The sequence below is a fragment of the Rhinoderma darwinii genome, chromosome 3 (assembly GCF_050947455.1).
Source record: "Rhinoderma darwinii isolate aRhiDar2 chromosome 3, aRhiDar2.hap1, whole genome shotgun sequence".
In the NCBI taxonomy this organism is placed as follows: Eukaryota; Metazoa; Chordata; class Amphibia; order Anura; family Rhinodermatidae; genus Rhinoderma; species Rhinoderma darwinii.
This window is the reverse complement of record NC_134689.1, coordinates 189650049-189663254: the sequence shown is the minus strand read 5'-3', so window position 1 is coordinate 189663254 and position 13206 is coordinate 189650049. Positions and strand designations below refer to the sequence as shown.

The following is a 13206-nucleotide window of genomic DNA, read 5'->3' as shown; positions in this document are numbered from 1 at the left end:
TTGTTATTGCTCTAAGCAACCTTTTCTTTAACCCCTTAAGGACGCAGCCTAGTTTTGGCCTTAAGGCTCAGAGCCCATTTTTCAAATCTGACATATTTCACTTTGTGGTAATAACGTCGGAATCTTAGACCTATCCAAGCGATTCTGAGATTGTTTTCTCGTGACACGTTGGGCTTCATGTTCGTGGGAAAATTTTGTCGATATATTCAGTGTTTATTAGTGAAAAATTGCAAAATTTAGAGAAAATTTGGAAAAAATAGAATTTTTCAGGATTTAAATGCATCTGCTTGTAAAACAGACAGTTATACCACCCAAAATAGTTACTAGTTCACATTTCCCATATGTCTACTTTAGATTAGCATTGTTTTTTGAACATTCTTTTATTTTTCTTGGACATTTCAAGGCTTAGAATATAAACTGCAATTTCTCATATGTTTAAGAATTTCAAAAGCCTTTTTTTTTTTTTTTAAGGTACCTCTTCAGTTCTGAAGTGGCTTTTAGGGGCCTATGTATTAGACACCCCATTTTAAAAACTAGACCCCTCAAAGTATTCAAAACCGCATTTAGAAAGTTTTTTAACCCTTCAGGCATTTCAAAGGAATTAAAGCAAAGTGGAGGTGAAATTTGCAAATTTCATTTTTCTTGCTGAATTTCAATTTTATTCAATTTTTTTTCTGTAACACAGAAGGTTTTACCAAAGAAATACTACTAAATATGTATTGTCCAGAATCTGCAGTTTTTAGAAATGTCCCACATGTGACTCTAGTGCGCTCATGGACTAAAACACAAGCCCTAGAAGCAAAGAAGCACCTAGTGCATTTTGAGGCCGCTTTTTTATTAGAATATATTTTAGGCAGCATGCCAGGTTTGAAGAGGTGTTGAGGTGCCAGAACCGTAGGAATCCCTCAATAGTGACCCCATTTTGGAAACTGCACCCCTCAAGGAATTCATTTATGGTTGTTGTTACCATTTTGACTGCACAGTTTTTTCACAGCACCTATTTGAATTGGGCTGTGAAATTAAAAAAATTTCATTTTTTTCCAATAAGATGTCATTTTGTGATCAAAATTTCTTATTTTCACAGGGAACAAAATACCCCATTTTGTTGGCCAATTTGTCCTTAGTGCAGCAATACCCCATTTGTGGTGATAAACTGCCGTTTGGGCCCATGGGAGGGCTCAGAAGGAAAGGAGCGCTATGTGTTTGTTGGAGTCCAGATTTTGCTGGACTGGTTTTCGGGTGCCATGTCGCATTTGCAGAGCCCCAGAGGTATCAAAGCAATGGAAACCCACCAGAAGTCACCCCATTTTGGAAACTACACCCCTCAAGGAATTCATTTATGAGTAATGTGACCATTTAGACCCCATAGTTTCTTCACAGAACTTATTTGAATTGGGCTGGGAATTAAAACAAAATTAATTTTTTTCCAATAATATGTAGTTTTGGCTGAAAATTTCTTATTTTCACAAGAAATAAAATACCCCATTCTGTTGCGCAATTTGTCCTGAGTGCAGCAATACCCCACTTGTGGTGATAAACTGCTGTTTGGGCCCATGGGAGGGCTCAGAAAGAAAGGACCACCATTTGGCCTACTGGGGATTTTCTGGTGCGAAGTCATGTATGCATAAGCCTCTGAGGTACCAGTACAGTTGAAACCCGCAAGAATTGACACCATTTTAAAAACTACACCCTTAAGGCATTTATCTAGAGGTGTAGTGAGCATTTTGACCGGAGACACACCCCATAAACTGTAATGTGGGTTCTCCTGGGTACGGCAATACCCTCCATGTGACTGTTATCAGCTGCCTGGGCACACAGCAGGGCCCAGAGGGGGAAAACAAGGGGGGATAAGCTGTGCGAAGTACATCAGGGTAAGTAAAATTGGGGTAAATTATAAACCAAGGTATGTATGATAAATTTTAAAACACTCTTTCATACAGAGCTCTGGTTTTTCGGGACACGTGTCACATTGATATATTGTGTCCTCCCTTATCCCCCTCTTATAGCAGACTTTGCACCTCTTTTGACTTTTTCCCTTCTTGCCAGTTTGGGGAACTTCTCCTGGAAAGTGTTGCCCTTCTACGATGCGTGTGGCCTCGCTTCCAGAAGTACTGGGTGCCCCCCCTGCTTGGTTCCTAAAGATTAGGTTCCTGATAATCACCTCTTGAAATTCCAGGAAAGTTCCCCTCTGGCCTGTACATCGACGTAGCACGTACACATTGTACAATGCCATCGGTATGATGTGCACGGCCAGCTTCTTATACCACACTCCACGTCGCTGTAGGGCTTCAGGACTTGATCTGACAAGTCCACCCCTCCCATGTACCTATTGTAGTCCAGGATGCAGTCTGGTTTGGGGGTCTCTGTACTGGTACCTCGTACAGGTACATGGGTACTGGTGGGACATCTCTCTTGTCCTTGTACTTGACACACAATATGTTGTTGCTGGATTGTGCCCTGCTCTCACCCCTTCTGAGTGTTTGCCCAAGCAGAGTCTTAGGGAGGCCTGTCAGATTTCTTCTAGCAGTGCCGCATGCCGCAGGACTTCTGGAAGCGAGGCAGTTGAAGAGTGGGAAGCTGGTATAAAAATTATCCAGGTAGGGGTTGTAACCCTGGTCCAGCAGTGGGTGCACCAAATCCCACACAATTTTTGCATTAACTCCCAGTAAGGGGGGGCATTCTGGGGGCTACTGCTGTCCTTCCCTTCATATATCCTACATCTGTAGGTATACCCTGATGCACTCTCGCACAGCTCATACATCTTCACGCCATACCTTGCCCTCTTACTCGGCAGGTACTGGTGGAATTGAAGCCTCCCTTTAAAATCTACCAAGGACTCATCAATAGAAATACACTTCTCGGGGGTGTATGCTTGGTAAAACCGGGCACTGAAATGGTCTAATAGGGGTCTCCGTTTATACAAACGGTCAAAACTGGGGTCATCTCGGGGTGGGCACTGCTCATTATCAGTATAATGTAAGAAGCGAAGTATTGCCTAATTTATTTATTTTTTTAGGTTACTGTTCAGTTCTGAAGTTGCTTTGAGGGACCTATATATTAGAAACCCCTATCAAACACCCCATTTTAGAAACTAGACCCCTCAAAGTATTCACAACAGCATTTAGAAAGTTTATGAACCCTTTAGGTGTTTCACGGGAATTTAGAGCAAAGTAGAGGTGAAATTTAAATTTATTTTTTTTTGTCAGAAAATCCTCTTTATACCATTTTTTTTATAACACAAAAGGTTTTATCAGAGAAACGCAAATCCATACTTATTGCCCAGATTCTGCAGTTTTGAGAAATATCCCACATGTGGCCCTAGTGCGCTAATGGATTGAAGCACCGGCCTCCGAAGCAAAGGAGGACCTAGTGGATTTTGAGCCCTCCTTTTTTTTTTATTACGCGCCATGTCCGCTTTGAAGAGGTGTTGTGGTGCCATAACAGTGGAAAACCTCCAAAAGTGACCCCATTTTGGAAACTAGACCCCTTGAGGAATTCATTGCAGTTTTCATGGGGTGCATGTGACTTTTTGATCGGTTTTTATTCTATTTTTAAGTGGTGTGGTGACTAAAAAACAGTAATCCTACTATTGTTTTTTATTCTATTTTTTTTTACAGCGTTCACCCTGCGCTATAAATGACATTCACTTTATTCTGCGGGGCAATACGATTACGGCGATACGGTGTTTCCACTGTTTTGGCCTCACAAGACCTCCTCTTCAAACCGGACATGGTGCCTAAAATATATTCTAATAAAAAGGAGGCCCCAAAATCCTCTAGGGGTGCCTTTTGCTTCTGAGGTCTGTGCTTCAGTGCATTACAACACTAGGGCCACATGTGGGATATTTCTAAATACTGCAGTATCTGGGCAATAAATATTGAGTTGCGTTTCTCTGGTAAAACCTTTTGTGTTAAAGATTAAAATGGATTTTCCGACAAAAAAAAGAAATTTGTAAATTTCCTCTCTCTACTTTGCTTTAATTCCTGTGAAACACATAATGGGTTAAGAAACTTTCTAAATGCTGTATTGAATACTTTGAGGGGTGCAGTTTTTAAAATTGGGTGACATATATAAGGCCCTCAAAGCCACTTCAGAACTGAACTGGTACCTATAAAAATAGGATTTGGAAATGTTCTTGAAAATGTGAGAAATTGCTGCGAAAGTTCTAAGCCTTGTAACGTCCTAGAAAAAAAAAAAGATGTTCAAAAAACTATGCCAACATAAAGTAGACATATGGGAAATGTTAATTCGTAACTATTTTGTGTGGTATTACCATCTGTTTTACAAGCAGATGCATTTACATTTAGAAAAATAAATTTTTACAAATTTTCTCTAAAATTTGGTGTTTTTCACAAACAAATACTGAACTTATTGATCAAATTTTTCCACTAACATAGTACAGTATGTCACGAGAAAACCATCTCAGAATTTCTTGGATAGGTAAAAGCATTCCCAAGTTCTTACCGCATAAATTGACACAAGTCAGATTTGAAAAAATTGGCTCCGTCCACAAGACCAAAACAGGCTGTCCTGAAGGGGTTAAGGACACAGCCAATTTTTTTCAAATCTGACGTCACTTTATATGGTAATAACTCTGGAATTCTTTTACGTATCCAAGCGATTCTGAGATTGTTTTCTCGTGACATTTTGTACTTTTATGTTAGTGGTAAAATTAGTTAGATATATTCTGTGTTTATTTGTGAAAAACCACAAAATTCAGAGAAAATTTGCATTTTTCTAAGTTTAAAGAGGCTCTGTCACCAGATTTAAATGTATTTGCTTGTAAGACAGATGGTAATACCACACAAAATAGTTTACTATTTAACACTTCCCATATGTCTACTTTGTTTGCATCGTTTTTTAAAAGCATTTTTATTTTTCTAGGACGTTACAAGGCTTAGAACTTTAGCAGCAATTTCTCACATTTTCAAGAAAATTTCAAAAGGACGTTTTTTCAGAGACCAGTTCAGTTCTGAATAGCTTTGAGGGCCTTATATATTAGAAAGTCCCCATAAATCACCCCATTTTAAAAACTAGACACCACAAAGCATTCAAAACAGCATTCAGAAAGTGTTTTAACTCTTTAGGCATTTTACAGGAACTAAAGCAAACTAGAGGGGAAATTTACCATTTTAATTTTTTTTGCCAAAATTCATTGGTAAAATTTTTTTTTCTTTAACACAGAAGGTTTTACCAGCGAAACGCAACTTAATATTTATTGCCCAGATTCTGCAGTTTTTAGAAATATCCCACATGTGGCCCTAGTGTGCTACTGCACTGAAAGACAGGCCTTTGAAGCAAAGGAACACCTAGTGGATTTTGGGGCCGCCTTTTTTTAGAATATATTTTAGGCACCATGTCAGGTTTGAAGAGGTTTTGTGGTGCCAAAACAGTGGAAACCTCACAAAAGTGACCCCATTTTGGAAACTACACCCCTCAAGAAATTTATCTAGGGGTATAGTTAGCATTTTGACACTAGTTTCTTTACTAAACTTACTGGAATTAGTCTGTAAAAATAAAATTCTACTTTTTTCTAAAAAAAAGTAGAAATTTTTAATTTTTACAAGGAATAAATGAGAAAAAACATCCCAAAATTTGTTAAGCATCTTCTCCCAATTTACGGCAACGCAACATATATGGTAATAAACTCCCGTTTGGACACACGGCAGGGCTTATAAGGGAAGGAGCACCATTTCGATTTTGGAGAGCAGATGTTGCTGGAATAGTTTTCAGTGCCATGTCGTGTTTGCAACGCCCTGGACGGACCAAAACAGCGGAAATTGACCCATTTTTGAAACCACCCCTCAAGGAATATTTCTAGGGGTATAGTTAGCCTTTTGACCCCACACTGTTTTTGCTGAATTTATGAGAATTATGCCATGAAATTAAAAATCAACATTTTTTTCTAATAAAATGTAGTTTTAGCTCAGATTTTATTTTTCATTTTTACAATAGATAAGGGAGAAAAAGCACCAACATGCAGAATTTATTGGAATTAGGCAGTGAAAATGAAAATCTACATTATTTCCGCTAAAATGTTGAATTGTCTTAATTTTCACAAGGAACAAAGGAGAAAAGGCGCCCCAACAATTGTAAAGCAATTTCTCCAGAGTACGGCAATACCCTATATGTTGTAATAAACTGCTGCTTGGACACACGGCAGGGCTCAGAATGGCAGGAGTGCTACTTGGCATGTAGATTTTGGTTGATTGTTTTTTGGGTGCCATGTTGCATTTTGCAGAACCCCTGAGGTACCAGTAGAAGAAACCCCTGAGAAGTGACTCCATTTTGGAAACTATACCCCTCAGGGTAATCAACTAGGGGTATAGTTATCATTTTGACCCCTCAGGTGTTTCATCATAGATTGTATTAGAATGAGGCAGTGAAAATGAAAAAAAAAAATCCCAAAAATATGTCATTTTGCACCCAAGTTTTTTTTTCCCCACAAGGAGTAATAGGAGAAAAAACAACACACAATTTGTTACCCAATTTCTCCCGAGTACAGCAATACCCCATGTGTAGCCCTAAACTGCTGTTTGAGCACATGGCAGAGCTCAAAATGGGAGTAGCGCCATTTGGCTTTGAGCGCAGATTTTGCTGGACTGGTGTACGGGCGCCATGTCGCATTTGCAGAGCTCCCTTAGGTATCAGAGTAGAGTGTAAAACCCTGAGAAGTAACCCCATTTTGTAAACTGCACCCCTCAAGGCATTTATCATTTGCCAGAACATCTGACAGGGCTTCGGAGTGAAAGGCGCATGTGAGGCCTATTTTGGTGATTTTCGCAGCATTAGCCCACAATGGCAAGGCTCTGGGGTCAAATAGTAAAACAAACCCCCAAGTAGTGACCCCCATTTTGGAAACTGCACCCCTGAAGGCATTTTATTAAGGGGTGTAGTGAGCATTTTGACCACACAGGTTTTTTTTTAAATTAGAAATGAATGCTCAGTGGATGGTGCAAAGTGAAAATTGTAAATTTCCACAGGTGTGTCTATTTTTAGAACCATGCGCATTTGAGGTCTATTTTGGTGATTTTCACACTATTGGCCCACAATTGCAGGGCTCTGAGGTCAAATAGTAAAACAAACCCCCAGTAGTGACCCCTATTTTGAAAACTACTCCCATTAAGGCATTTTAAGCAGTGTAGTGAGCATTTTAACCCCACAGGTGTTTTTTCATGAGAAATTAATGCGCAGCAGATGGTGCAAAGTGAAAATCCGCTGATATGCCATTTTAGTGCACAATATGTTGTGCCCAGTTCGTGCCACTGAAGACAAATACCTCAAACTGTTAAGCGGGTTCTCCCGAGTATGGCGCTGCCATATATGTGGATGTAAACTGATGTTTGGGCACGCTGCAGGGTTCAGAAGGGAGGGAGTGCCGTTTGGCTTTTGGAGCGTAGATTTTGCTTAGTGGTAGTTTTGTTTGGGGTTTTGCTGGTATTTCAGTTTATAATGTGGGGGCATATGTAAGCTGTGCAGAGTACATCAGGGTATAATGGGTAAATAAATAATATTTCATAGATATGTGGCCGGTGTCGCACTGATAAATGGCGCCAGATGTTATCCACTTTTGGACACTGCACATTTTGCATCGCCATACTCTGAGTCAGAACTTCTTTATTTTTTCTCCACTAGAGCTGTGTGAGGGCTTATTTGTTGCGGGACAATCTGTAGATTTCATTGGTACCATTTCGGGGTACATGCGATCTTTTTTTTGTTTGTTTTTTTTCAAACAATGTGAACAAAAATCAGCAATTCTGAAGTTTTTTTTTTTTTTTTTACTACTGCGTTCGCCATGCGCTATGAATAACAATTTTACTTTATTCTGCCGATCGGTACGATTACGGCGATACCATATTTATATAGTTTGTCTTATGTTTTGCAACGTCTGCACAATAAAATCACATTTGTTTCAAATTCTTTTATTTTTTGTGTCTCCATATTCTGAGAGCCATAACTTTTTTTTTTTTTTTCCCGCCAAAAAAGCTGTGGGAGGGCTTGTTTTTTCGCGGGACGGGCTGCAGTAGGGTAGGGACTAAAAAACGGCAATTCTGGAATAGTTTTTTTATTTAATTTTTTTACGGTGTTCACCGTGCGGGTAAAATAGCATGATTATTATTATAGTTCGGGTCGTTACGGACGCGGGGAAACACCACACAGGTGTACTTTTTTTTTTATGTTTTCTGCTTTTTCCTATAATAAAAGACTTTTATTATAGGAAAAAAGGCTTTGTGTTTTTTAACATGAAACTTTTATATTTTTTTTCAATTTTTATTAACTGGTTTTGAACTTTTTTTTTTTTTGTCCCACTAGGGGACTTGAAGGCATGAAGTCCTGATAGCTATTCTAATACACTGCACTACATACATAGTGCAGTGTATTAGAGCTGTCAGCTATTCATTGACAGCAAGCCTATTAGGCTATGCCTCCCGGCGGGGCCTAATAATCTTCCGTACTAGGAAGCGATTGTTAGTCTACGGTTGCCATAGCAACCATTGGAACCCCACGGATGCCAATGGTTGCAATTATCAACCATAGGGTGCGATCTAAGGGGTTAATCGGCCGGATCGGAGCCTAGCTCCGGTCCTGGACATTGGAGCACAATGTCAGCTGTGACAAACAGCTGACGCCTGTGGCAACTATCATGGTTGCCGACAGGCTAGAAGACACTTCGAGGCAGCGATCGCTTTGATCGCTGCATCTAAGAGGTTAATCGGCGGGATCGGAGCCTAGCATCGGTCCTGGCCGTTACAGCGTGGTGTCGGGCAGCCAATAACCGGCGGTGTTGGTGCTGGCTCAGCTTCTAAGCCAGCACCATCACATACACTACCTTGTGGAGCTGTGATTGGTTGGACTGCTGTGATTGGTCCCCTGCCGTCTTACTGTGCCGATCAACTGTCATAAACACAGTTCTGTTTTTAGCCAGGACGCACTGGTACGTCCCGGTGCCTTAAAGCACTGCAATACAGGATGTACCGGTGCGTCCTGGTGTGGTAAGGGGTTAATGTATTTTATAAGGGAAAAAGTGGGTTTTTCAGTTTTGTTTTTTGTTTTTTATTTATTAAACTTTTTGATAACTTTATTTTTAGTCCCACTAGGGGACTTCACTATGCAATCTTTTGATCGCTTTTATAATACACTGCAATACTTCTGCCTTGCAGCGTATTATTGCCTGTAAGTGTAAAACTAGGTCATGCCTCAGGCGTGGCCTAGCAGGCATCCACTACAGGTAGAGCTTTGTTAGGCCCCGCTATTGAGCGCCGCATCTAAAGGGGTTGAATGGGTGAGATCGATGTTGAAATAGATTCCAGCCTGTTGGAGCAGGTGCCCGGCTGTCTTTAGACCGCCCGACACCCGCTTTAGCTGGCACAGGACACTCGTGCTGCGCTTATGTCACAGCGGCATGAAAAGGCGGTGCTCTGGCATAAGTACCCTTAATGGCCGCCGTGGAAAGACGTATTGGCGGTCATTAAGGGGTTAAGGCTGCAACTTCCTATTGTGTTGCAACTGTCTTGCATCTCACTTGTTTGCAGAGAGATGTACTTGTGGCTTCAACAGGATATGATGAAGCTATAACACTCTCCAGCTTTAGCTTTGTGTCCATATGCCTTTTATGCTATTTTCATGTGACAGAGTGTCAAATCGGCGGTGGAAAATGTCCGATTTACACCCGTGTGGGACCCGTTTTCACGGATCCCTGATAGACTTGAGTCTATTGAGGGATCCGGGAAAATAGGCAAAAATAGGAGATGTCGTGTGGATAGCCCTGTAGACATGCATTAATTTTTAATGACTTTCCCTGAATAAGCCCTAAATAGTTTTTGTTTTGTTTTTTTTGGGGGTTTTTTTTTGTGTTCATTTACTAACCGCATGGACTATTTTCCCCAATCTGTATAAAGTTGTTTTTTTTTCAGCTGGTATTTATGAAGAACTAATTTACAATATTTATATATTCAATATTTCAGATTGGGAGTTACATTGTAATTCAAAATTTACATGCTAAATTACACAACACAGCTGTTGAAAACCAAGGACATGATACATATGTAGAATTTCACCTTCATGGAGGAACAGGTTACGGGCGAGGAATTTCAGTGCCCCCAGAAGATGATTGTGACGTTAAAGAACTGAAAAAGTAAGTAAAAAAAAATACAGATACGCACACTTCATTTACAGCATTTTATGGCTTCTTCCACAGCACCAACTCCCATCAGGTAAATAAGTAAAACAAATATAATTTATCAACTACTCTGTTGCCATATTCTAAGGCTATGTCCATGAATTTTTCCACTATGTAGATGCAGATATTTTTTTCTGCTGTGTGTGGATGAGGTATCGAAAACCCAATCCACATTTATTGTACTGTAAATTGCTGTCGATTTTTGGTGCGGAATCCGCACTGAAAATCCATGGCAATACCGATGTTTCTGAAGGTCACATTTTTTGTAAGGGATTTCGAATCAAATAATTTAAGGGGGTTTTCTAGTGCAAGGACTAATATGTCCTGTCTCAAGAGGAATAGGTGGTAACTGTGAACACTGTTGATCTTGAGAACAAATGCGTCCAGGTTCAACTTAGTTGCAATGAATATGTGGCTGAACATGCCTTGTCAAATAAGTGTGAGTTTTAAGTAGGGCTGGGCGATTTTGCCAAAAAATAAAATCCATTTTTTTATTTTTATTATTTGAATCTCTATTTTCTTATCACTGTAAAATTAACTGAAACAAATAAGGAAGAGATAATTTTTAATAAATTGTTTTCTTTATATGAATAACTTTTTAACATATATTACTATAATAATTGTACCTAGATTCACAACTTTTAACCTCTGCAAATACTTTATCAGAAATACTATTGGAAAAATTTATATCTAATTGATTATAATTTCTGTGTTCCCCGGCAGGGAACGGGTTAACAGAATCTATAATCAATGATGCGCTGCTTGCACTGAGATCCAACCTCTGCCCATCACCACCTCAGACGGTCTCCGACATTGCAGGTGAGAGCAGTGTAAAGTGCAGCGGGCACTCTGGGGGAGATAACATTATAGTGTCTGAAGTCTGACAGGACCCTGTGCAGTACTGGCCCCACCATGGAGGGTTAAATAAATTACATTAAGGCCCGATTCACACGACCGTGAAAAACGGTCTGTGTGTCCGCCAGATTTTCCAGCCCAAACACGGTACATGTGAACGGGACTCCTGGCATCAGTCATTTAGGCTACAGTCACATGACAGTGAAAAAAAAATGCCCATTAAAAACTGATTAATTGTCAGTATCTCGTGTCCATTTTGCATCAGTGTCTCCAAATGGATCTCCTTTGTCAGTGTTTGTTTTTTTTTTTGTCCCAATCCCCTGAAAACACGACCGTGCCCATGTAAATAGTGCCGCAGCGCCTCCCTATAGTGCCACGCACCCTTGCAGATCATACCCCCACATGTAAATCGCATTCCGAACCCCCTTGTAGATCGCGCCCCCACCCCTCCTTGTAGAGCACAGCCACACATGTAGATTGCACTCCCACCCCTCCTTGTAAACAGCAGCCACTGTAGCTGCCACTAGAGGCTGAATCCACGGCCAGAGGTTGCCGACAGTTTGACCAGGGATACAGTTCCTAGTGGGAGCTACAGTGGTGTGATCTACAAGGGTGGGGGTGCTGCGGTCTACAACAGGGGAGTGGTAGTGCGACCTGCAAGGTGGGGTGGTGGTGCGACCTGCAAGTGGGTGGAGTGTGATCTACAAGGGGGTAGTATTTACAGGGCGGTGTGGCTATATACTAGGAGTCTCTGCTTCCACACGGAGCTGCTCTTCCGTACTGTATCATTTTGTTCACTATAGAACAGCAGTTGGAGAAGCAGAGACAGAAAGGGGAGCAGGATTTTAGATGGGGCGGACCAAGCAGTGATGTGGCGGCGGGGCAGAGCTTCCTCCTGCAGCACAGTGCCACTAAAAAAAAAATCGATTTAACGATTCTGTTAAACAGAATCGTCAGAGGCTTTGAGGGCGAATTATTCTAATTAGATTAATCGCCCAGCCCTAGGTTAAAGAAAAGTTCTCTCTCCTGGATTTCCATCCACTTCAAAAGGTCTGAGTGACATATCATGACATTTGTTGTTTTTTTTTAGATAAAATGTTTTTAGTTTTTTTGTTTTTTTTTTACTGCACACAGATATGTATATATATTATATTTTTTGCTATATAACGATTTAACATGACTACATTTTTGTAAATCTACAAAAGTATTCCAATGAGATGAAGCAGCACTCCAAATGGAAATGAAGTAGCACTCCACATTTGGAGTGCTGCTTCATCTCATTGGAGTACTTTTGTGGATATTCAAGGGGACAGATTTCAAATCCATGAGGTTAACACCCGCCATACAAGCCTCTTACAATGTGGCTCCAGTTTTTTGGGACTGGATTTTGTAAATCTATGATGCTCTTACCACAGGCGATTATTCATAAAATACATGAAGGAACATCCATGTTTCCATTGCTTCTAAGCCTTCTTGCTATAATAAAAATGTATCCATTATTCACTTTCATTTTGTTTTGTAAGGGTTCTGGATGCTGTAGATCTGAAACCGAATCAACCACTAGAGACTGTGTTGGATGTTACCACATCAGAAGTTGCATTAAGTATGTATTAGTATTTATACGCATGCCTTGTTTTGGGCATTTGATAATGTAAGTTAAAGGGGTTGTGCAGGCATGGGGCGGTTTTTCATACTGATGACCTACCCACAGGATAGGTCATCAGTATATGATACTGGAGGTCCAACACCCGGACACCGCACCAATCTGCTGTTCCAGCTGCCTTTTGGTGACCGGAAGTTATACAGGGGTCAGTGCCAAAAGTAGAAGGCTCCGTACACTGTATAGCTGCTATGCTGGGTTACTGCAACTCTGCTCCTATTCACCTCAATCACTGCAGCAAAGCCGCTATACAGTTGTCAGAGACTTCTGCTTCCCGCTCCGAACACTGTATAACTCCCGGTGGATAGGTCAGCAGTATGAAAAACCACCCCATGCCTGCACAACCCCTTTAATGGATGGAAACTTTAAGGGAAGCTTAGACGTTTCATTCAATTTTTATTGACCATACAAGATTTTACATTTACATTGCATAGTGTTTCATGATGCAGATCTGGGCATATAGGGACTTGCATGTTTACAAATTCACGTTCAATACAGCTAAGGTTGCGGT

General features: G+C 40.5%; 1 protein-coding gene across 2 annotated transcripts in view; it reads left to right on the top strand.

Moving 5' to 3' along the window:
* The window catches only part of POT1 (protection of telomeres 1), an 85928-nt gene that overhangs the window by 49535 nt on the left and 23187 nt on the right, over positions 1–13206 (top strand). For both annotated transcript variants that reach the window (XM_075857174.1, XM_075857173.1), the window contains 2 exons: positions 9966–10135; positions 12559–12638. In XM_075857174.1, coding sequence (XP_075713289.1) covers positions 9966–10135; positions 12559–12638 — 250 coding nt within the window. The remainder of the gene's footprint in view (positions 1–9965; positions 10136–12558; positions 12639–13206) is intronic.